At 29.4% G+C, this 26,606-nt stretch overlaps 4 protein-coding genes across 5 annotated transcripts; 3 read left to right on the top strand and 1 right to left on the bottom strand.

Annotated features, from left to right (window-relative positions):
• Positions 1-62: 62 nt before the first annotated feature.
• Positions 63-12,508, top strand: LOC103571923 (BAG domain-containing protein Samui). 2 transcript variants are annotated; one of them, XM_008550272.3, is made up of 2 exons: positions 63-833; positions 10,227-12,508. In XM_008550272.3, the coding sequence occupies exons 1-2, from the start codon at positions 666-668 to the stop codon at positions 12,009-12,011; spliced, it is 1,953 nt and encodes a 650-aa protein (XP_008548494.1). In that variant the 5' UTR covers positions 63-665; the 3' UTR covers positions 12,012-12,508. The 2 variants fall into 2 exon arrangements, with proteins under 2 accessions (XP_008548494.1, XP_008548495.1); XM_008550273.3 differs by lacking the exon at positions 63-833 and adding an exon at positions 6,545-7,154 and having other exon boundaries at positions 10,227-12,506.
• Positions 12,509-13,236: 728 nt separating this feature from the next.
• On the bottom strand, positions 13,237-14,906 carry LOC103571922 (abscission/NoCut checkpoint regulator). The gene is made up of 5 exons (XM_008550271.2): positions 14,727-14,906; positions 14,384-14,592; positions 14,093-14,318; positions 13,724-14,023; positions 13,237-13,655 (listed from the first exon to the last, which is right to left on the bottom strand). The coding sequence occupies exons 1-5, from the start codon at positions 14,772-14,774 to the stop codon at positions 13,482-13,484; spliced, it is 957 nt and encodes a 318-aa protein (XP_008548493.1). The 5' UTR covers positions 14,775-14,906; the 3' UTR covers positions 13,237-13,481.
• Positions 14,907-15,060: 154 nt separating this feature from the next.
• On the top strand, positions 15,061-16,493 carry LOC103571937 (SUN domain-containing protein 1). Its single transcript, XM_008550292.2, has 6 exons — positions 15,061-15,182; positions 15,250-15,578; positions 15,639-15,839; positions 15,904-16,071; positions 16,129-16,212; positions 16,288-16,493. The coding sequence occupies exons 1-6, from the start codon at positions 15,122-15,124 to the stop codon at positions 16,465-16,467; spliced, it is 1,023 nt and encodes a 340-aa protein (XP_008548514.2). The 5' UTR covers positions 15,061-15,121; the 3' UTR covers positions 16,468-16,493.
• A 212-nt stretch (positions 16,494-16,705) lies between these two features.
• On the top strand, positions 16,706-18,553 carry LOC103571920 (alpha/beta hydrolase domain-containing protein 17B). The gene is made up of 4 exons (XM_008550268.3): positions 16,706-16,783; positions 16,856-18,178; positions 18,269-18,401; positions 18,459-18,553. Exons 2-4 carry the CDS (start codon positions 17,541-17,543, stop codon positions 18,540-18,542), a joined length of 855 nt encoding a protein of 284 aa, XP_008548490.1. The 5' UTR covers positions 16,706-16,783; positions 16,856-17,540; the 3' UTR covers positions 18,543-18,553.
• Positions 18,554-26,606: the final 8,053 nt, after the last annotated feature.

Raw genomic sequence — 26,606 nt, 5'->3', positions numbered from 1 at the left:
TAAGAAATAAATATACAGCAAGCGAAGCGGAGGTTTTACGGGCGCCAGTGAGGGGGCTTTAAAACTACCCGAGCACCCAATCACTCGAGACTTGTAAATGAAGAGATCAAGTTAAGTTGGATCTTGGATCATATCAAGTCCTGAGTACTTGAAGCAGTCGGTGAAACTTTTAACAAGGGAAAACCCATTTTTTTGTTTTTGTAATATACATAGATATTTATATCGAGTTATGCTTATTGTGAAAAATTGACACAAGCCGTGAATTTTTAAAATTAAATATCTATTCGAAACTTTATCGCTCACCTAAACAGTGTAATAATATTTTTATTATTATTATTATAATTTTTGACACATTTAAATCATCGGTTTTATTAAATAATAATAATAATAATGTTTTATATTTATTCATAAAGTTAAATTTTTTTAAACAAAAACTTTTATTTATAAAAATTAAGTGGAGTGTTGCAAGTTGCAATAACAATCCGAGTTTTTAATTGATGATTATTTTTAAAAATAATATTTTTGTTAATTCGAAAGCTAAACACAATTCGAGTGATAACAAAAATATACTTATTAAAATTATATATATAAAAGTGTTGTGAGAGTGTGTGCCGGTGTTATTTTAAAATTATATTGGTAATTAGAAAAAATCAACTTTAGAAAATATGTCGTATTTCTTTCGCGACAGACCAAAATTTAGCGAGCGGCTGCGTGGTAAATCTGGAGATGAATTATTTCAAGAATTGAAGCAACATTTTGATGATGAGGATAAAAATTTTGAACCGAGTTCGAGAAACACGCGGGATCCATTTGATCGACATGCTTTTTCACGGGTAAATCTATTTATTATTATTATTATTATTATATTTATTTATTCACCTTCAAATTAACAAGTCTTGTATAATAATTATCTAAGAATGATAATTATACGTTTTTTTTTTTAGTCGTTTGGTTATAAAAATAATTTTATTGCATACGTGTATCACGTGATCAAGATATATAATAACAATTAGACCGTATATTATTGCTTCATATGTACGTGTATTTATTCTTTAATTAAAACGTTTTAATATAGATCAGATATATATAAGTAATAAATTCATTTAAATATTAAGTATTGATGCCTGATAAAATAATTACAAGCAATATGTTTACTTGAAATTAACATCAATAGCTTCTTTTAAAACTAATACTTTAAATCAATAATTATTACTTTGTATAAAACAAACATTTTTATAAGCTCCTCATTAATTACTTATCAGTTATCACTGATGTATTATCTGTATCAGTTATTGTGTCATTTTTAAGTTAAAAATATCAACTACGACTATGACTACGATATATATTATCTATATAATACATATGTATTAGAGAAAATTAAAGTTAGAAAAGACGGTGTCAACGAGGGATGAATCACCCTAGAAAAATTTATTTCAAGGGCCCTCGGCTGTCACTTGGTTTTCCCAGTTTAATAGAAAGTCATTTAGATTACATTATCACGACGTGACATATTCCTAAAAGTTGTTGGCAGACGTGCACTCATCTGTACGATCGTATCTTTCCGGCTCATTGTCTGATGCCAAAAGATCTTATGTGTCCCATAAAAAGAAAAAAAAATTTAATTTCCTTGATAAAACGCTGTTATGTGCTCTATGATTGTTGGATTTTACCTCGTCATCGATTATATAATAAAAATATTTATGACCAAACTTCCACTTAAATTTCCGTCTTTCTTACACATTATTACATATTTTGCAAGAGATTTTAGTTTGAAGATATATCTATAGCCGCAGTGACAGTCGATTATAAAAATGATAGATGAGTTAGTGAGTAGTGCAATTTCGTGTTCACCCAACTAGATTAAAGTTATCCCTAATTCAAGGGGCGAGTTAAATTTTATATCCAATATAGATCGGGGTACATGGAAACAAAGGGAGTTAACGAATTTTATAGGGAGATATACGCAGATAAATATACAGAAATACAGATAGGGTGAATTGTTATTTCAAACTTTAACCAACACACATGGTTACCGCCGTAAATATTTATCAGACAAAATCTCTCACTCTTTGCGTGATTGCATTTTTTTAACTGCACTAATTAAAAAAAAAAAAAAAAAAAAAAAAAAAAAAAAAAAAAAAAATGTTACTCAATGCAACTAGTAGGTTACAAAGATGAGTAACAAGTGTAAATGAGTATTGTATATTGTGTAATTGATGCGAGTTAATTGGTAACAAATATCTGCAGCAGTAACATATAATGATCTAATTTTATAACAACCTGTGTATGCATTATATGTACACATTGATTACCATTACAAGTAGTTGAGATAGCGGGGGTTGTTGTTAAAAGTGTGTGTACTCTTACTCTCACTCTTGGTCTCAAATAATTCGTGCAATTGGCCAACAAGAATAAAAAGCACAAAGAACGTTCTCGACAGCTCGAGAGAAGAGATCTCTCAAAATAACCGTCATTGATCCTCTTTCATTCCAGTAGTGCAAAGAATTAAAAATGTATAAATTACATCCGAGTTTTATTTTAAAATAAAAAAAATATCTAGTTCTCGTTATTTGCATTTAATATCGGACTTGGAACTCAAACTTTGAGACTTTTTTGAGATAAATATTTTTCTTTGACACTCGTCTTAAGAAAAATAAAAAAAATATTCCACGGTTATTGATATAAAAAAAGTGAATATATCTGTGTGTGTGTGTGTGTGTGTTGAAAAGGAAAAGCAATTTCTGTGTGATATTTACTCATCCCACTTGATATTTACTTTCTCACAGTTAAATTGCTATTTTCCTTTCCCTCTCACTTTTTATTTGTCAATCTATCACCGATTTCGTCTCTCACAATTCATAAAATCAACGTCGCAATCTATCATTTTATCTTCCGCTGGCCTTTAAAAATTTTTATTTAAATTTATTACTCAATTACTAGAACAAATTCACCTCTATAAAAATAAAAAAGAAAAAAAAAATACACATATATTTCACTATACTTAATGGTAAATGACACAAGAGGTGTTACATTACAAAAAGGGCAAACTAAAATAAAGCACATGATACACCTTTACTTCTCTTAGCGATAATTGGCGCCAGTCAGACCAAGTTTTGTCAATAGAGAAAAAGAAAATTACTATTACATATACAAGACACAGTAATATTATCCATGTAGAATGATTACTTCTTCTCTTCTCTTACTCTCTCTTTTTTATTATTTTTTCTTTACATTATAAAGTCTCTTCACCACTCTTATTCACAGATACAGAGAGAGACTATGGCACGAGTTCAAGAACCTTACGACACCAATGTTAGAAATTCTTTACAACAAAATAAAAAAACTAGATGAAAGAAAAAAAGGAAAAACAGTTTTTTTTAGTTAAACTTTTTGTCTTCTCGCTAAACAAAAGATAAAAATTAAAAAAAAAAAAAAAACTCGTTTTAACTGTGAGGGGAAAACCCTACACTAGATTATACCCACTCCTTTTATACAAATATATATTAAATATATTAAAAGTAATGGGTGTGGCGTGATTTAAACGATCACACGGCTGTCAATCGTTATTAGTTCATTATACCCCGTGCAACATAATCCATTATAAATAATTAGATAATTAATTTACAACCAGATTCAATTCATCACAAAATAATACTTTTTTTTTCCTCTCAAAAAATAACATATGAAGAAAAAAAATAACTATTTTAATTAAAATTTTTAAAATAAAAATTGTTTAATCACCTTGGACAATTGTATACAATTATCGTTGAGTTGTCTCTCGTCACTAACAACTCATTGTTAATTATATACACGTTTCAACAGCGTCCACACAGTTTTATTTAGTCTATAGATTGTAAAGGTTTCAAGTTGACGGCGAAAATAATAAAATATCAATGTTACTTTTTATATTTAAAGATAAATACGTACACACACTTATAATCACCTGATCATTCAAGTGTGGTCACTGGCATTCACTCAACCGTTTAATCATAAACGCACGTGGCTTTAAATATTCATTATTACTTTTTCTTTTAGGTAAATATATACAGGAATATAGAAATCAATCTAGCAATAATTCATAATTATTATTATAATAGTAAGAAAAAAAAAACAATAAATTTAAAGCTAAAACCTTTAGATCAGACACAATAATCAGGTCAGGTATTTATTAAATCGATTCTTTGTCAAGACACACCTTTGCCTTCAAATTACGATTTATAAAGTTCAGAATTTATATTTAAACAACTTTAATTTTATTATCATTTAAATAATAACCTGTTGACATATTTAACAAATAATTAAGTAAATTTATTAATAAATAGAAAGTAACAATCTGAAAAATAGGACAAGAGGTAATGGACACACATATTCGTATTCAATATTCAATAATTAAACTTGAATCAAAGGAACCTGTCTCTCTGCTTATACACAACACAGGGGATAGGTATACAAATATGACGTCATACTAAACTAACATAAAAGATAATATGTATATATATATATATATGTGTGCGTGTGTGTGTAACATACGGGCAAAAAATTGTGGACGTGAAACTAAATAAAGTGTGTATAATGACGATGACGACGACGACGACGAGGACTAAAGTACTGTAAGTGGTGAAGAACAACTCCTCATATCTTATGAGCTCCTGATAATTCTATCGATCTCCGTAGATCATCGATCGTCATTATCGATCATTCACGATTTCTCAGATCATGAAAACCTGTTCTCTATTTAAACTAATATAACAAGAACTTTTATTTAACCAAAAGATGTATTTATCATAAATTTAAAATAATTATTGAAGATTGGATCTATACTTTAGCTCAAAAGATAATCGAAAGCAAATCAATTTCCTGTATCTTCTTGCTCTAAATCCTCGATAGATGATGCCACCAAAAATAAAGTAATAAACAACTGAAAAAATAAGTATAGGTTGGCGAGTATATTTTTTAATGAGATTTAATGAGAGAAATTAGTTTCAGTTATTGTCTTATATAATAGCAATTATTGTTATTGTAATTTAGTTTATGTTTTTACCAGCTGGAATTTTTTTACTTGTTGAAAATGAGATTAACGAAGGTCAGTCTCACGTAATCTTGACACGAGATCAAATATAGTATTACTTTATGATATTATTATATCGGTCAGGCGAATCGATAGCTCCAGTTACTGGAACATAAATGGGCCAGTACAAAAAATTTTATTATAAAAAGTTGTTACGTAATTTACTCTTACTTTTGTTATTTTTATATAAAATGAGAAATTAACCAAAAAAAAAAAAAAAAAAAAAAAAAAAAGTTAAAAATTTTAATTTAAAAAAATATAAAATAAATTCCAATTCAACAGTCAGACTTTAACCTCATTTTGAGTTGTTTTATTTTAAATTCCTTCTACTTTTAAAATCTATTATTAAAACAGAGGTACAAAATTCATTCGTTTAGAAAGTGATATTTTGAATAATAAAGTGAAAACACCTCCTGTCATACATACTTATATTAAAAGATATTTATTTTATTACCGACTTGTTTAAAGTTGATAAGAGACAAGCCAATCAATAAATATGATAATTATATTTTTTCTTTAAAAGGATTACAAATATTTAATTATTGACGACTGACGACTTAATTGCCACTGCCACGATTTCGAATGACTTTTTAATTTATGAATATTAATTAATTTAATAAATCCAATGCAATAACATACGCATATAATGTTTTATTTTAATTTTAATACTGGACACAAGTTTAACTTAAATAATAATAATATTTAAATTGAGAAAGAATTTGCAAATATCCCGGGCGTGCAATAAAAATAGAGTTCTTGTCACACTGTCAAATTATAAATTATTAAATTTTTTTTTCTTTTTTTTTAATTAATAATTAATTTAATTTAATTAATAGTTGATAAAGAGTACAGATAAAAATGTAAGGTCATATAATGAACGTGCGCCCTTAACTCTTAATAAAATATTCCGTCCAAACACTTGAATTGAATATAAATTTTTGGAGTAATGCCAATTGTGCTACTTATTTTCGCAAGTATGAGTACAAAGCACCATTTTAATTTCACAAATTGTCAAATTAAATTAATCATAAATCTAAAATTATTTGATTCATATTTAAATTCAAATTGTCATGATTTATTTAAAAATATAATTGAACCGTAATTATTTAAATAATTAGAGTATTTATAATAAAACAAAAATTATTAACATGATTCATTGGGTATAATAATATAAACATTTGAGTTTAAAAATATATAAAAATATGTAGTGTTGGAATGTAGAAATAAATACAAAAAAACAAGTAAAAGATGTAAAAAATGTAAACTTTTAATAATTATTATCCGGGATGTAGTAACGCCTAGAAGGTGACAGAAACTTGTGGAAATTTCTAGCAATTTCCCGCTCGTCGTTATTGGCTGACTGCGTATGCGCAGAAACAAACGCGCATAAACTTAGTTGCGCTCTTTAATGGAGGGCAGCACTGGCGCTGACCGAGTTTATAAAAATCCGTGTGTTTTGTACCAGCTGTCAGTATCATTCACAAACGTCAAAGTTGTTGTACTATTTTTAATTTAGTGTCAACTTAAATTACATATTTTAATATTTATTGAAAAAAAAAAAAAAAAAAAAAAAAAAAACTTAAATAATCAGCAGTGAGTTGTTTGAATAAATAACTAAAGATAAAATAAATAAAAATAATAAAAGAGGTGAAGTTTTAATCACGTGGGTTACGTAACAATAGCAAACGGTTGTCGAATAAATTATATATATACATATAGAGAGAGTGTGGTCAAAGCAAGAGAGAAGAAAAGAGAAGAGTGGCTGATTGAAGAGTCAACCTTGCCGGTAAAATCTCTCATCTCAATCTCATGAGATTTTAAAATAAACCAGTGTGTTGTTGCGTTGATCCCAGATTATTAACAAATAAATATAATTAATAAATCGGCAGAACAGAGAGGATAAATAATAATTATATATTTTACATAAACGCGTTAAATAATTTAAATATTAGGGTAGATTATTGAAGAAAGTTTAATTTGTATTGCACGTGCCATAGACATAGAGCTCGTGTACACAACAAAATAAAATATGGATTCGCCTGTCATCGTGGACACTGCATCCAAATTTGGCCGAGATCTGGACCCTGTAAGTGATTTTTAATGCCCTCTTTCCTGCCTCTATCAAACAAAATTTTTCAATCTTTAAAATTTAACTCTTACACCAACAAAAACTATTATTTAAACCTGAGAAAAAATTTATTCGACTCTCGAAATCATAAATAACATTAAATTGAATAATAATAATAATAATAGTATAAACAAGGAGCAAGTCGGTGACTGTCGTTATATTACAAATGTTTTGTTTTGTTAATACGATAGAAACCGGACGTCCTTGTTGTCGATGTCGACGACGGTGTGTTTCGAAGATTGTGACCTCGGCGCAGGCGCCTTCATCGATCAACCGCGTTCGTTGGTTCATTTGGTTCATTTGGCTATCAAGGTTGAGGAAACGAGTTTATTCCAGACTTTTCGTATAAAGAAAGGTCGTTCGTTGTATGCTACTGCTTATTCTGGAGAATTTTTAAACTTATCTGCGCCCCTGCTCCAATCTTACCCCAGTCATAACTCAAGATCTTCAATTTAAATTTTTTTGGTCAATTGTCGCTTCTATTTGAATTTAATTCTTAAAAAATATTTCTCCTTTCATTAAGTAAGTCCGTTTTTTTTTTTTTTTTTTTTTTTAATTACCAATTAACTCCAAAACTCTGAATATTATTTGAGTTTCAAAGTTAAAAAAAAAAAAAAACCTTCATTAAAGCCTTAGAAAATATTCAGGCGTCGTATTCTAATAATACTCCACTCACGTTAAAGCTAGTCGTCATCATCGTATCTGTAAAACGCGCATAGCATCCAAATAAAAAGTAAATCTCTTAAAACTTTACCAAAGACTACACTTGTAAAAAGAATTTAAAAAGAAAAAAAAAAGTCAATTAGTACTTAATAAAAATTGATAGTAAATTAATTGAATTTATTTTGAGTGTAAAGCTCGTAAAATTTATCAATAATTAAATTTAGTTATGTGCAACAGTATTTGAGTTGATGAGCCAACAGCTTTTAGATTGACTTATTCTATTTGTATAATAAAGTACCAACTCAAACAGTTATTTGTTCGCTGTTATATTCAATAAAACCGGTTTAAAACTATTTAATTTCATAACATTTATATTTTTTAAAAATAAAAATAAAGCTAAAACCTCATTTTTATATTTAGAAATACGAAAACACTATTGTAATTGTTTAAACTTTGGATTAAGCGATAAAAATAGTAATAAAATGCCAGTGCACAGATAATTAAAACCGCAAATATTTACTTCTCGGAATCGGTTATAAAAAAATTGAATGAATATTAATAACATTAGGAATTGAGTAATTAAACGTATGAATAATCGCAATAACTCGTATACAGTAATAATAATTCATCCCACACATATTTCTTTGGGACTTTACTTAACGTCACCAGCCAACGAACAACCGACATAATAATAAAGTTTCGATTAGTATAATAATATTATATACAACAACAACAATAATAATAAGTAAAGACAAGAGAAATCGAAAGGATACATCATAAAAGGCAGAGATTGTAGTAAGGAATGTTGTTCCAGTGCTCAGCTCGTGATGAAGCTGCTGCTTGCTTGCCTGCCTGCCTGCCTGCTTGCTCAATCTTTAATCTTGTCGATTCATTTATGTATATATACATATATGCAATTCTGATTCAGTATAATATCGTATACGCCAGACACCACGTGTTATATTCTCTTCTGGCGGAAAGAATTCACGAATTATTTATAACTATGTAATCATGCGAACAAGTGCACTAAATGTTAAATATATATATTACTTTAAATTAACAACTAACGATTAATATGTTAAGTAATTAATAATAATTTGCTTAAAATCATTTACAGAAGGTCACAATGCACGTGCTCTTAATTTAAATACATACAATGTGATGATGATTCATTATCGGCTTGATTTTACCAATTGAAAGAAAAAAAAAAAAAAAAAAAAAACATAACTAATTAATGATTTGCGGCTAATTGCTATTTTATTATTAGTTCTTGGTAAAATTAATTTTATTTAAACACTTAATAATTAAATAAAAGATTTTTATTACGGTAATAATCATAAAAGTATACATTACATATATGGAGTGTAAATGATTTTTTTATTTAAAGTTTGTCAGATATGTATTTACTTTCTTTGGGTTATCGCTTTACTTTGTTTTCCCAGTTCGTCAGTGGTATTCCATATAAGGTGATTAACATTAGCTCGTCGTCTCACCGCAGCTGTTTTGTCATTATTATTATTATTATTTTTATTCTTTGAATACTGATGAATTGATGATAATTCACGAGCATTGTCGTTACATCTGTAATAAATTCCAGAACGTTAAATAATTACCGCGCTATTTTAAATAACGGATATTATTTTTATAAATTATTATTTAAATACAATAGATTGAAAAAATTTAGACGAAAAAATTTGTATTGATATGCTAAGTTTTATTATCGAGAAACATAAAAAATGGTTAAATGTAATATATAATAATAATAATAATGATGGAGACAAAAAAATATAAATAATATGTATATTTCCCGTAGTCTGATTCATAGCTAAACCTCCACACACCAGAGAAGAACCCGAAGAACAACTTTAGAGCTCTTTAAATGGATATGATACGAAAACTCGTATTTTTTTATTTTAACTTGTCGCTATATATTTATTTATTTTTGTATCTTTATAAATAGTTTTATTTAAAAAAAAAAAAATATATTTTTGATAACATTGAAAAATTTAATAAACAAATAACGACGATATTAATGATAAAAGTAATAAAAAAAAAAAAAAAAAAAATTAAATAGAGTGAAAGTCAGGTTCTAAGATAGCTAAGATAGTAATCTATAGGCGTGTGATTTCCGTGACGTCGCCTGAATTACGCGTCCGAGGTCGTGACGACAGTGAAGCGTGTCGCCTACGCGTATTTACGAATAAACATCACCAACATCTTTGGTATTTTTTTTTTGTCAAATAACCAACTTTTTATTTTAAAAAATAACACTTTATTACTCAATATTATAATTAAGCCTGAAATAAATTGACATGAAAGATATTTTATGAATAATTTTTAATTTTTAATTTTTTTGAATGATTAAAGGGCTTCCCATTTGACGACGAGAGCTTCAGTAGACGGGACATAAGATCACACTTGGACGATTTGGCAGCTCGTCATCCAGAGTTTGCGGAACACTTGCTTGGGCCTCCTTGGGGTGAAATACCCTTTCACGGAACACTTCGTAATCGTCGTCGTGGTTCTGGTAGTAATTCACATCAAGGCCATCCTGACGAAGACGCACGTAGCCAAGCGAGTGGAAGCAGCGCAGCGAGTGCGGCTAGTGGTGCAAGCGGTGTAAGCTCTCACGGTGAACCAGATCAAATTTACCAGCAGGAAACACCTGGCAACAAGATTCCACAGTACGGTTTACGCAATACCGTAGACATTGGTCAACATCGTCACAATATGGAAAATCTTGAGAAGGCTGATCGAGGACAGCGCTCAATGTCTGCGCCTCCAGAAAATCGACAACAAGAACAACAACAACCACAAACACACGCCCAACAAAATCAGAATCCTCGTTTTATTTCTAGGGTAGACATTACGCCACAGTACACTAATCAAAATCAAAGTTCAGTACCCAGTGCACAGCAGCAGCAATCACCTCAGAGCCAGTCACCACCTCAAAATCAACAGCATCAACAAAGTAACGTCAGGCATATTCCTATTTTTGTAGAAGGACGTGATGAACCAGTTATATCAAAAGGTTCATCACCAACTTACACAAGACAGCAATCACCACCAAGGTTCCATCAGCCCCAGTTTGAATCACCCCATCCAGAATACAATTCATCAAATTATCAAAGGCCATCGAGCCAATTTAATCAACACTTTGGAGGTAGAAACAGAGACTGGCCTCCACAATTTCAAGATCCCTTCCAAGATACATTCGATCACCCGACAATTCGCAAAACACATCAATCTCATTCCCCATTCAGACAAGACGACAGACGACGTCCTGAAAGTCCTGTTCATGCGCGGCATCAACATCCATCACATCAACAACATCAACAACAACAAAAACAACAACAACAACCAAAACGTCAAGATTCACCAAAACCACGAAAACAAATTGTACCAACAGATCCTTTAGAAAAAGTTTCTATAGTTCAAAAAGAAGTTGATTCTTTGACAGATCAAGTTAAACAATGGAACGGTACTTCAAGAAAAGATAAACAGTATATTTATTTGGATGAAATGTTGACAAGGGAGTTGATTAAATTGGACGACATCGAGACTGAAGGAAAAGAAAATGTTAGACAAGCGAGAAAAAATGCAATTAAAAGTATACAAGATTCCATAAGTTTATTGGAATCCAAAGCGCCTCTCACAACAACAGCAGAAGTTGTTAATAAAGAGGAACAACAACCACAACAACAAGTTGAAACATTAACTGAGCCTATGGAGAGTGAGACTGTCGTTAAAGAGGAACATGAGGTTATTCCTTTGCCATCACCCACCAAACCCGAGGATGTCGATCCTCAACTTAAAGATGAAAAATCCGAGCCATTAGCCAACGATACTGCCACAACTGTTGTTCCTATGGAAACAACAGCTGTTCCAGCGGAAAAAGAACTCGCTGACAAAAGTCATGCTGCTATGGAAGTCCAGCCAGCAAACACCCAAAGTACACTAGCTGCTGATAATCTAACAAAAGTCGAGGGCCAGGTTAAAAAAGAAGACGAGGCTAGTGCTAAAAAAGAGGCAAACGATACACAACCAACAAAGTCACCAAAAAAACTTAAAAAAGCTAAAAAACAAACGCCCGTTTCAATGGAACCGATTCCATTGCCAGCATCCGAAGAGCAGAGTCGACAAACTCTCTAATATTTTAAATTATATTAATTTACATACAATAAATATTTAATTTATGTAAACAAAATCAAAAATTATAATAAAATGATTTAATTGCTGGTATGGACATTTATTTAATTTTATTTGACTCGCTGGAGTATTTAGAAAAGAAATAATTAAATTTAGAGGATTAACAGACTTGTTTAATTAATAAACATCAAAAAGACTGATTTTTCCTCATGACTTCAGCGTAACTTGTGATTATTATTTATCATTTACTTACAACTACAGTTTGTTATTATTTTTCATAAATTTAAATTTCTGTGCTCTTATTTAAATTTAAATTTATTATAGTGATTATAATGTTGCTGCTAAAATAATTTCAAATTATAATTAGATTTAGATTTTTAATATTAATTATTTATATTTATAAATAAGAAATCCTCTGTTGGAAGTTTTTGATAAGATAAAAAAAAAATAATAATAATGATAATAATACCAAGCCATCAACTTTACTTTGTTGTTTTCTGTATACTTAAGTAACAAAAGTACGTTATATAAATTGATTAATTAATTATTTAATTTTATTTATTGAGCGTCTACCAATGTAAAACGTTCATTATTTTAAAATAAATACAATAAGAACGAATGTTATTGCTATTATTTTATTTTTACTTAAACTTGTAATTAGTAAAATAATATATATAGTATTTAAATAAAAATATACTGGTAATTTTTTGTTATCTACTATCAATCTATTACTTCCCACTCTTGTTTAAATTTGTTTAACATTTTTTCATCTTTATAATTAGCATTTAAATCATCTCATATAATCACGTTCTCCAAGAGATTTAGCCAAGATAAGTGTACAGGAACTGCCTACATACATTTCGATAAAAGTTTTGTCTTGTATTATACTCAAAGTAAAGTTAAAGATCCGTTTTAAAAGGCATCTGACATTTCATTCATTACTTTATTCATAAAATAACATAAAACTTGGTAATTTCATAAAAACTAATGGCTGTTACTTGATGTAACTGTTATTATAACAAAAATAATTTTTTTTTTTTTTTCTATGGACGAGTAGCTTTAAAGTTGCCAGAGAAATGATTTAAAAATAGCAGTAGTTTGTTTAAAAGAAGTCTTTGCGTCTTGTTATTTATCTCAACTACAAAAAGGTTTTTTTCCATACCTAAATAAAATAACACTTATTTTTTATAATTATTATTATTTATCAAATAAATAACTTTATTATTTATCAATAAAAATACAACCCCTGACTGTCTGGTGAGTTAATAAATAAATTAAAAAATAATTTACAATTAAGATCGTGGTAATAAAAGTAATATCGAAGCACGTGATTAGAATAACAGTAATTACTATTTAAATAAGTGAGTAAGCATCAATATGAGTATATAAATATATGTATATATACATATATATTTATATATAAATTTATAAAATGAGCTTTTGAGTTTATTTATTGGAGTTCGTTTTTTACTTTTATTTTAATTTTATTATTTTATGCTTTGACAATTCAAAATCATCGTGATTTTCATTGTAGCATGAGAGGCAGTAAATATCTCCACTACAACCTCGGCATCTTACTAGTTCATTTGGACTTGATTTGTCGCACATTACGCACGTTAGTTCACAGTCAGAAATTTCTCCTGAACTCTATAAGCAGTAAAAAAAAGATAATTATTTATCAATGAATAATGATAATTATTATTAGTAATAAAAACCTCATTTAATTCCAAGTCCATTTGCTCCTCAGGATTTTCTTCTCCAAATCGTTTCTCCATAGCAGCTTCAACTAGCGCTCTGCTGATCATATTTTTAACGATATCAAATTCATCCAACTCGGGAGCATTTGCGTACGACGAAGAAGCGGAAGGTAATGACGGATCAATATTTTTTAACTTGTTGAGTCTTTCTTCAATCTCTTTAGTAGAACTATCTTTAGTTAAACTGAGTTCATCAAAATACTGTTGAATCAAATCATCTGTTTTCTGTTCATTTGTTCGAGTGTCCACTTGATAGATCTATTTAAATTGTAAATTAATATTAAAAAATAAACTATTAATGCAGATAAATAAATAAAAATAAACTACATTAATTGGTGGTTTGCGGTCGGGATTTTGATCTTTCAATTCCGCTAGACGTCTCTGTATTTCCTCGGTGGTAGGAGCTGATGGTTGTTTGTCTTGATCCTTTAATTTCGACAATCTATCAACGAGAGCTTGATCCACTGGATCTAGACCAGCTTTAAATTGATCCCAACGCCCTGGTTTGTACATAACTATCGGCGGTTTTTCCGGATTGTCTAGTGAATTCAATCTGTAAACAACATGACGTAATAATATTAATATCTGTCCTTGTCATTGTGATAATTGTTTTATTACTTTTGTTCAATATCCACAGGCAATAACGGATTTGGCAAACTCTTTGTGTAAATTGATTGTTCCTCAGACGTACTGTAGTAATTTTTAGCAGTTACAATTAATCGATGATAGCATGGACCGCAAACGCTTTTTATTTTATCATCAGGCAGCTTGTATTTGTATTTAAGACATTTGTTGCAATAAGAAAATCCACAACTGGGGCATCCATGCTGTAAATTTTATTTAAATTCTTCAATTAATAAATTTAAATTTTTATAAATTCGAGTAATTAAACAAAAAAAAAAATATATATATAGATATATATGTAAATATAACCTTATGACAGGTGAATATTGATACTTACTTCACGTGTAAAAAGAGAAAATTTAGTTTGACATGCACAGCAAGACATCTTGACCTCCTTAATTGATTATTTTTGTTTCACATAAATAAATAAATTGTTTCTTAAATAAATAAAAATTATTTTTATATTTTATGTACACAATTGCGTCACTTTAATCGTTGGACTTACTGCTCCATTTTATTTGTATGTACATATATTTATATATGCGTCATAAATTTCAAAAAAGAGCGTCGGTATGGTCGAACACTTTTTTATTGACAAATAAAATTTAAATTTCCCGCGTATCCCAGCGGATAGTCATTTGTTTAAAACACTTGTAATTCAACTATTTTTGAGTAATTTTGTTATAAATAATAAAACTGTTTTAATTGTACGAATCCCTGGATATTTAAAAAATGTTTAGTCGTTCGATAAAAGTAATACCAGCTTCAAGAGTATCAAAAAAAGACATACATGGTATATATTTTAAATCCATGACAATAATTTATTATTAATTAATTAAATTTGATTAAAATAATGACAGGAGTAGAGCGTTTGATAATGACACTGATGAATTTTGACATCTGGATGTTGACCAACGTCAGCTGGTGGACTAAAAAATCACTGAGATTTTTAAAACCAGTTCTGGAGTCATTATTTGTAATGAGTATCGGTGCTGGTCTGTTGCTGGCCTACAGTCTCGTTCATGCGCCGAATGTTGATAATTTTTTTAGTAGAAAAACTCAAGAATTTCCCAAGGAAGAATTCATGGCCATATCTGATACTTCAGAATCTTACAAAGCCTTGATACAGAACGAATTGACTCATCTGAAGAGCAAAGCGTTCAGTCTTGAGATGACAATTAAAAGAATGGTAAATATTATTGTCTTGATGGTTTAATAAATTATTTTAATAAAAATTATTATTTAATAGCATCTAGAGTTGCAAAATCTAAATAAAAATAATAAAAATATCGGTGACTTATTGCCAGACTTTGCGTCAGAAGCTGCTGGAGGAACAATTATCGCCATACCCGACACTGAATCTTTTTATCAGCCCAGTTCTATTCAGTTTTCACTTTTTGGTATTCCAGTTTGGAAACCTAATTACTTTACGCCCCGTAAAATTATCCAGGTGAGTTAATTTATCAATCAAAGTGTCTTTCAATAATTAAATTAAAACGTATAAATAAATTTAGCCGTGGACACAACCAGGAGAATGTTGGGCATTCCGAGGATCCAACGGGAATGTTGAGATTGAATTAGCACGCACAGCTTTGGTAAATAGTGTCACATTAGAGCACATTCCGGTAACAACATCACTTACAGGATTTATTGATTCAGCTCCCAAAGAATTTCGTGTTCTTGTAAGTCAATTATTAATCTCATTATAATTTATATAATAATACTTTTATTAATTTCAGGGTAAGTTCCGTGATAAATATTTACTATTAGGGTCATTTGTTTACAATTACAATGGACCAGCTTCACAAACATTTGAAATTCCTGTAAGTTATTCAACTGCTAGTAAAATTAGCGTGATGATAAATAATTAAAATACTATTTTTTTTTTTTTCTTACAGAAAAATGAAATGAAAATAATTCCATTGAAATTAATAATGCTGCAAATACTTTCTAATTGGGGGAATCCAGAGTATACTTGTGTCTATAGGTTTAGAGTCCATGGTAAAAATTATGAAAATTATCAAGACTCAGTATTATTGTCAAAGAACAAATTAATTTATAATAATTATAAAAAATAAATATCAGTATAGTTTATTGCAGTAGATAATTATGAATATCAATGTAGCAGACATAAGACATAATGTCCACTAACTTTACTGTTATAAATAATTATAATGTATATTAAGATTTGAATAAAATTTAAAAAAATATTTTTATAAGATCGTCAATCTCCGGGTTTCTACGGATTTCCAGTCAGTCTTTGGTTTAGATTACGAGCTATCGAAGCGCCACAGGAAAACAAAAAAAAAATAATAACCTAGTTCTGCCAACCTTTGAAATAAAACTTCTCTACTCTGATGTAATGTTTTATTTATTACAAAAAATAATTAATTAGTAAGTTTGTAGCTAAAAATATAATAAAATTTGAGCAAATAAATGAATAAATAATAAATAAAATTTTTTCAGGTCGATAACCGACAGCCCACTGACGTCTAAACAAAATAATTTTATAATAATGTTCATAGAATCATAAAGTATTTGGATATGGTTGAATGGTAAAAGCCAGTAAAAGCAGGTAAAAGTAAAAAACACTTGGGTGAGTGGTTGACTGACTGACTGACTGGGAATTGTTGGGAATTGTTGGGAATTGGGAACTGTGAACGTCATGGCTGACTCACTATCACCAGATCACCACTTACTATAATCGAGTACAAGACAAGGAACATTTTTGTTAGGATAACAAACGAAAACGGAAAACGATGCTGCTACATACTGCTACGGCTCTACAGCTACAGCTGAGTCAATAGGCGTTACATGTATACGTTAACTCAGTTTATTGTGTGTTGTTTAAATTTATATATCTCAATGTATATATAAATAATGTGAGTGATTATTGGTGATAATTTAAATCTGAATAAGTATTATTATTATTGTCACCGTCATCGTCATCGTCACCGTCGTTACCACTGATACAATACCTTTTAAATAAATAAATAATAAACAATAATAATAACAGATGCGTAGAATGATCAAGGGTTAGTGATATCTTCAAGTGCTTCCGCGAGTGATTGGAGTTTAAAATTCTCGTCAAGTTATTGGTGATTGGTAAAGCGTAATATATCTAATATTTACAATAATAATAATAATCATAATGAATTCATTGGGCGAATTCTGCTCACTCTTTTGCTGTCCACCTTGTCCGTCCAGAATTGTTGCTAAATTGGCATTCGCACCTCCAGAACCTACATACAGTTTTGTTGAAGATGAAGGATCCAAGTTTACAATATCATTGTCGAAAAGAGCAGAGTGGCACTACACAGAACGTGAAAAAGAATCAATTGAAGGGTTTTACGCAAGAACATCCCGTGGAAATCGCATCGCGTGTTTGTTTGTTCGCTGTTCAGCAACTGCCAGATTCACAATTCTCTTTTCCCATGGTAATGCCGTTGATTTAGGTCAGATGTCAAGCTTTTATCTTGGACTAGGATCTAGGATAAATTGTAATATATTTAGTTACGATTACTCTGGTTACGGGGTCTCGGGTGGAAAGCCCTCGGAGAAAAATCTCTACGCAGACATCGATGCTGCCTGGCATGCACTGAGGACCCGCTATGGAATCAGTCCCGAAAATATTATCCTGTATGGCCAGAGTATTGGTACTGTACCAACTGTTGATTTAGCTGCCAGGTACGAGGTCGGAGCTGTCATTCTTCATTCGCCTCTGATGTCGGGTATGAGAGTTGCTTTTCCAAATACTAAAAGAACTTGGTTCTTTGATGCATTTCTCAGGTTAATTATTTATTTATTTATTTATTCATTTATTACTTACTTCCTCCTTGGATTACAATAAATTTATTATTATTTTTCTTTGTTATACAGTATAGACAAAGTACCCAAAGTAATGTCACCTGTATTAGTGATTCATGGCACGGAGGATGATGTCATAAACATCAGTCATGGCTTAGCGATATATGAAAGATGTCCACGAGCTGTTGAACCTCTTTGGGTTGAGGTAATATTTAACTTTAAAAATAAAAAGTATAAAGAATTGCAATAATATTTATTTTAGGGAGCTGGACACAATGATGTTGAATTGTATAACCAGTATTTGGAAAGATTGAAACACTTTGTAAGTGTTGAGTTGGTAAACTGACGTCGATTGAGCTGCTCACAGAGCCAACAACAACAGCAGCAACAACAACAACAACAACAAGTTGGTGTGGTGGGACAGGCCGGGGAAGGTGAGCACATTAATTTAGATAAAGGAGAACACGATAAGTCTATTTCGAATTATCTAAGTTCAATCAGCCGAGCCATGCTACTCTGCGACGACGAACCCTCACCAGAATCAAGTGATCAAGTTTTCTTTTTTTGTGATGAACAAGCTAATAATATAAACAATAAATGTGACGATTCTAAAGACTCGAAAGATAATAATAAAATAATAAACAATAAATCATATTTAAAAAGTTCATCGATTGATCAATCGGTTATTAAGTCTGATAGTAATCAAGTTGTTATTATTAATAATAATAAACAAAAAGTCAATAAAAATTCACATGTTTTTAATCGCAAAAGAAATAATAACAAAAAGTGTGTTGATAATATAACAACAACAACAACAACAACAACAAATAAAACTACTGATGTTATTGCTCCTGATGATGATGATGATGATGAGATTAATCAAAATCTAACGAATAAACCAATCGGCCTTGAAACTAGTATCACGAATGATGCTGCTACTAAAACTCAAAATGAAGCGACACAGACAAATAATAAAACAGTTTTGGTTAAAATTCAAGTGGAAAATTGTTGTCAGTGTCCAGATAATTCAATATCATTTATTTCTCAGGAGAAAGAGACATCTCCAGTCACTGACAACGATAGTCTGTATAAAATAAATAAAAAAAATAAAACAGTTGCTGTACAAGTTAATTTCAACTCGATAGATTCGGTAGGTGAGTCAAATTGTTTAAAAATAAGTAAGGTAAGGTGTTGTAACAAAGCAACACAGCGTGTCCAGAGTTTAAACTGGGGAAACAAGTGCAATGACATTGGTGATAATGATATCAATTCATGGAGTGGTAAAAATATGAAAAATCAGTCGACAAACGCTGGAACTGGGGTTATTTGTGTTAATACTGGTGAAAATAAACCAAAATTACACGACAAAAGCAATTCTGTTGATCGAGCCTCGATAAAAAGTAAAAAATTTTCAAATGCCGTAAGTCCGCTCAAACAATTTAATCGTTCGTCTTTGACAATCGGTCCGGATAAAATAACAATAAATCAAAATCTCCATTCATATAATAATATACGTCCGAATTATCCAGCAAACTTGTCAAAATATTCACCGTGTGCCAGTAGACTGGCAGCGAGCTCGAAAATTCTAGGCAACACATCGCCAACGGCCCTCAGTCCTGACAGTCCTTTGCATGGAGCGAGACCCAAAAGTCCGCGATTGGGTGACTCTCTGAGTAACAGCAACAGTCCCAAGTCTGGAGAAAAAGTAACACTGCAAGCAAGTTTGTCATTGAACATAAATCAATTGAAAAAACCAAACACGACACCACGTAGTCGCAGCGTGGGTGATAGTTGCGTGACCTCGCCTACCAGTGAGGCAACAACGCTCAGCTATTCACCCACTGGAACAGAAATTATATCTCTCGATGAAATTGGACAACACAACCGCCACCACCATCATCAGCAGCAACAGCACCAGCAAAAATACAAACACAAACACCAACGATCAAACAGTGTCTCATTATCTGCTCCAGACCTTAAAGCGTTGCACACAGACAGACTTAGCATGCCAATTGATATTCGCAAGGCCAATCTCGAGACCAAGTGTTAATTATTTTTGTTTACTACTATTCAATATAGTATGTAAACAATTATTTAAATATATATTTATATATATATATATATATATATATATATATATATATATATATATATATATATATATATATATATATATATCGAATCAAAGGCTTTATTATTATTATTATTATTATTATTATTATTATTATTATTATTATTATTATTATTATTATCATTATGATATATCTAAGAGACTGCTTTAACGCATAAGTGTTGAATAATTACCTAATCTTTTTTTTTCATGTTCACGGTATTTTAAAAAAGAATTTTTTTTTATGCTTCTTTTTTTTTTTAATTGCTGCCAGTGCCAAAGGATAACATTTAAATAATAGAAAATTGTTTTTTTCTTTGTATTTTCTTTATTTCTATTACTATTCTTTTTATAATTTTAATTGGATTTTATTATCAGAGTATTGTTTTTTGGCCACATGTATCTCGATGTAAAATTTCCGATAAAGTTTATACTGCCCTACTTCTATTGTCGTGAATATTTTTTTATTTCATTCTTGAAACAATCAAGATTATCTTTTTAAGTACATTTTACATATATGATTAATATATATATATATATATAAATATATATATATTATTAAATAATACATAGTAGTAAGTACTTTGAAAATAAATTTATATAACCTACTAATAGCTGAGAAAAAATTGAATAAATACACAGAATATCTTCCATGATAGTTTTTAAATTTACATAATAATCGATTCGAGTATTAAAGATAGATAAATTGACAATGTGCGTTCGGTGCAATTGTGTGTCTTAAATATAAATAAATAAATGAACTTTTACACGATAATAATAAAAAATAGCTAGGGACAATACCATTGCCAAACTTGATTATTAAATGATAGTTAGTCTTTAACAAAAAAAAATTAAATAAATAAGTATGTGTAATTTATCTAAACGTGACATTAAATTGTTAATAAAAGAAAAAAAAATAATAATACCTGTTTAAGATGTAAGTATTAAGGGCACATACCGATATTTTTTTCTACTGAAAATAATAAAAAACACTTGAAAAATAATAGAATAATAAAATTTAGTAATAATAATAAATATTGATAAAAATAAAATTTTTATTGAAATAGGTCAACCTACGAATATTTTTCACTTTCGCACTGAAATACTCCAAGTCTAGCTAAAAAAAAAAATAAAAATAATAATAAAAACGTACAATTTGTGTTTATAAAAAGTGTATTAAAATTTTTTGCACCGTCACGAGTAACAGATGATTAATTGATTACCCAATCAATGTTTTTGTAGTTTCGAGCGTTTAAAATATTTTATACTTTTTTTCCTTTTTTTTCTACATCGATTAATTTGATTTTTATTTCGTTACAAGTGTAATTTATTCATTTGAATTGATATTTCATTTTATTAATTTAATTTTTTGCTCTTTTTTTAGTATAGCTAATATTTAAGATTAATTATAATTTTTTGATTAAAATAAAAATTTCAGGCTGATTATCGCCGATCTACTGAATAAAAATAAATAATAAATGTAATTAACAATTATTTGTTATTAATTATTGTAAATGTGTGGCATGTACTTAAGTCACTCTTATACGAGCTAAGGAAATTAACAAAATTAAATATTAATAATAATAATAATAGTTGATAGCTATAAATTATTTTATTTCATTTAAATTATCAATATCAATTGATTTAATTTTTTTTTTAATTATAGGAGATTAATTATTATTATTATTATTATTATTGTTATTATTGATTATAAATATAAGGACTGTATAAAGTCGTCTTCTTAAAATAAAAAAAAATCTTATTTGTAACCAGAGTGAAAAAAAAGTAATGGAATGAAACGGTTAACTAAAATGAATAATTGTTAGATAATAAAAATGAATGACCTCATTCCATTGTCTCCCTTCTAGCTGTGTTAATTAATTTAAGAGAGTTTATTATTTAAGTAAACAATAAAATATATATATAGATATATATATATATATATATGTTTTATTGAGCGATTTCACTGAATTCATATAATTTTAAATAAAAAGCATTTTTAAAAAATCCATAACTCAAAATAAAATAACTTGAAAATTTAAAAAAATTATAAATTGGTTGTTAATAACCGCAATGTACCTATAAAATTTATTGATAATCCGATTCGTACGATAATTAAATTCATTCACTTACAAATGATATGAATTTACGATGCGTAGACATACAGTAAATATAAATATAAATATACAAATATATAAATATATAGATTATATGAGTTGTTGTAAATATTAATAAACGGAAAATAGTAATAATGATAATAATAATAATTTTAGTAATAAGATATATATGAAAACGCTCAGTAACAATCGTAATGAAAATTCATGATAGCAATGTTGATGTCCATATATTATTTGTATATGTATTAATTACTACTATTTATATGTATAATAAAAACATATATATTATCCGTGAATATATATTTACAATATACATTCGTTGGTTAACATGGATATTGAATGTAAACAAAAAACATGAAAAGGATGAAACAAGAATTAATTGAATAATTGAATTACGTTAATTAAAACAACATGAGATATTATCATGATAATTAAACTCAAATTGATGAGATGATAATTTTTCACAATTTTTTAACAATAAATGGGTTAAATTTTGCATACTTATCAATATAACGATAACAATAAATAATAATAATATTAATAATAATAATAACATTAAATAAATAATCAAGTAAAATTAATAACGCAAAATACTGAAAATTATGCATTTATTATAATAATTGATAATTTGTTGACAAATCAAACTGTATTTGTAATACTTATAACTATTATCCAATAAAAACATTTCCTCCCTTAAAAGTTATAATTACACAGGAATGTTGTAGATTTTAGTTAAAAAAAAATAATTAGAACATCCTGAATCGTTGATTATGTATTTAATTATGTGAATAATATATTATAATAAGCACAAAAACTTTAATCATTATTTTATTCATCCCTGGACAATTTAATAATCAATTATTTACTTTTATTTTAATATAAAAAGTTTTTCCGGGAATTTTATTAATTTTAAATACGCGGTAAGACATGATGGCGGCAGTGACATTAACAATGTAATTAGATGACTACTGTATAAGCTTTTTTTATTTTCGCTTAGAAAAATGTATCAAGAGTATTATTATTCTTAATTCATGTGTTAATAATTAGAATAATAGTTTAAAAATATATTGTCGTTGATATTAAAATAAAAAAAATGCTCTATAAAGTTAGGTTGAGTTTTAAATCCGTTATGTTAGAGTGTATTTTTAAATTAGTGTAATTTTGTGTAAGCTCGACATAAAAATAAAAAAATATAAAATGTTATGTTAAATAGTATTTGCTAAATGAGATTTACATCATTACGCAGTAAACCAAGTCGAACCAAGTGACTTTTATAATAAAGACCGCGAATAATTGCTCATTTAAAAAGGCCATGACATTTATACATTTATATATACATATATATTCAAGAGACTTTATTTTTGCTTTTTTATTTTTCTCACTTTTTTACAGCCAAAATAAAAAATGGTTTATAAATATATATATACGGGAAAAAACAGACTTTTCATTAATTCAACAACAAACTCTAAGCTAAACTAAAAAAACAACTAGCCTTTAGCCGGCAAGTTTATTTTTATTTTATTTTATTTTAAAACTCGGACAACGAGATTTTCATCAGTGCGTGTAGTTTGTTTATACGTCTAGTCAGTAAACTTATAATCGAATGATGTGGCAAATGACATCATGGCCGTTGGCAAACTTTCGACTTTCGTCCCTCTCACAGTATCAGTGATAATGTACAGCGGGATGTGGATGTAGAAAATAAGAGCCCATTTAATCCTAAAATTTAGCTTGTTAGAGGGTGTCTATTTCATTAGCTCTTAGTCATTTGCTAGTTCTGATTATTTTATTATTTGTTTTATAAAACTCAAAAAGTCTGATGATTTAATTTAACATAAAAAAACAGAAAATCATAACAATAAGAGAATAAAACATTTTTTAAAAATAAATACAGGGAGAGTTTCAAATCTTGAGCATCAATTGACATTTGAAAACTTTTATTTTTTTTTTTTAGCATTATCGAGTTAGTGTAACTAGTGTTTTGCTTTCGGATTAGTCAGCACAGACAATAGCATAAAAGTTTCTGCAATGCAGATCCATATAATTTGAATATTGATACCGTAGACGTGACATCGTAATAAACGTATCAATATACCCAGTTCAATTGAGAATAGAGCTAGATCAGTATAAAGCACACGGTTCAATGGGAAATGTGTTTAGACAACGGGTACGTATAATTAGTACACTGTTACGACTTCTGGATCGATCAAATATGTGTCTATTCCCGTCACAGTTGACCAGAAACCAGCTTGATTAAGACCTGTTGCCGTTAACTGTATATAGTCACATATATATACATACATATACATATATATACATATATGTATATATATATATTTAGATATGGAGCGTGCATTAATCAACGTGTATGAAGTCCATATTGCCTACTCCATCTCAAAGTGAATCGTGTAATTTAATTATGCTTATACAGTAGATTGTATGCAGAGTAAATATATATCCTTACATATATGTGTATATACATTAATAGGTACTCTTTAGTGTGTGTATATGTATATAGTCTATTACAATATGAGCGTGTGCTCTAGTTACAAAAAATAATGCTTACGATAATGTAGCCCTCATCCAATCCAATTTCCGGATTCCCGCGATGATAAGTACCAGGTTGCGTGCCACTAGATTGCAGGCAAATGTATATTTCTTCATGCAAGATTATAGAAGAAAAAAAAATATTAAAATCCATAGCTGAGCAAAAAAAAATAAGAAAATGCATTCGGACAATTTTAACCTTTGTTCTTGGTAACATTTATCGATATATATATACATACATATATGAGGATTGTTCTTTTAGTGAGCAGGGTAAATTACTAGACATTAGACGAGGGCATGATAGTGTAGCAGCAGCAGCAGTACAAAAGTAGTAAGAGTTTACGTGTAGACATATATGTAAAGAAAGAATGTGTGTGTGTTTCACTTATAAAGTGGAGAAACAGAGTAATTTCACTTTTTGAAATCAGTTTAAGCAGAACGATGAATCGAAAGATGTGAATATCGCGTTATAACTAAAGCCAATATCCGCTGGTTTGTAATCGTACAAAGATTACTCCATGGAGTATAAGTTTTGTGGGTTTGCGTGATGGCGCAAGTGGATTTTGGCTCATCTACTACAACTACTTTTACTGGTACCACCACCACCACCACCACCACCAGCACTACTACAACTGCTATTAAAACGTACAACTACTAGCATTACTAACAAACGGATACTCATACTTTGGATATGTATATTTCCATAGTAGAACGACGAGAAAGACAGGATGGTAGGTATAACTTTGAAACCGCCGTCTCCCCGGGTGGGTGGCTAGCTGGCTGGCATTGGATCCGTTTTCCATTGATTCTGTTCTACCAGCGTGAATCAAACCGCATCCTCAAATTAAACGATTCTCCGTATATATCTTCGCTACTGTTGGATTAACTATTAAAGTCTATTATCATTTGTTATACTACATACTGGCAACGATCTGTTAGGCTGCTGAGCAAGTGCAGTCTAAATTACTCAGACGAACTATGATTACGCTGTATAAAATAGCAACGAGACCGTACTGAAATAATGAACAAGTATAAATACATATAATACTTGGATCAATTGTAGCGATAGGCAACACTATTATATAAACGTACCTATAAACGAAACGATAGTAGACGCAAATATATAGATATATATGAATAATGGAGTTGGAAAAATAAGAAGAAAAAACGGTTACATTACGCTTAGATATAAACAACAGAAAAAAAATTGGAGGCCACTCTTCATACAGAATCATCTGAACCCATGTCCACTCATCTCCAACCATCTCCTCCAACGCTCATATGAGTCTCAACTCAAGAAATAAATTTTTTCTAGGACTTTTTTGAATTTCTTCTACTAGAGGACATCATTATGAACAAAAAACGTTTATGGTGTGATGGGTTATTCCCAACAGGAGCAAAGTTATGGGCCACTTCTTATAATATTGCATAGAGAGTGTCATCTGCCCACATCGGCCTGTATCCGCCCGACGTCGATTACCCAAAAAATAAATTATTCCTAGAACTTTTTATGGCTGTTCCTACTAAAGGGCATCATAATGAATAAAAAACGTTTATGGTGTGATGGGTTATTCCCAACAGGAGCAAAGTTATGGGCCACTTCTTATAATATTGCATAGAGAGTGTCATCTGCCCA

The sequence above is a fragment of the Microplitis demolitor genome, chromosome 7, assembly GCF_026212275.2.
Source record: "Microplitis demolitor isolate Queensland-Clemson2020A chromosome 7, iyMicDemo2.1a, whole genome shotgun sequence".
Taxonomy (NCBI): Eukaryota; Metazoa; Arthropoda; class Insecta; order Hymenoptera; family Braconidae; genus Microplitis; species Microplitis demolitor.
Note: the sequence above shows the minus strand (reverse complement) of the source record. Positions and strands in the feature narration are given on the sequence as shown.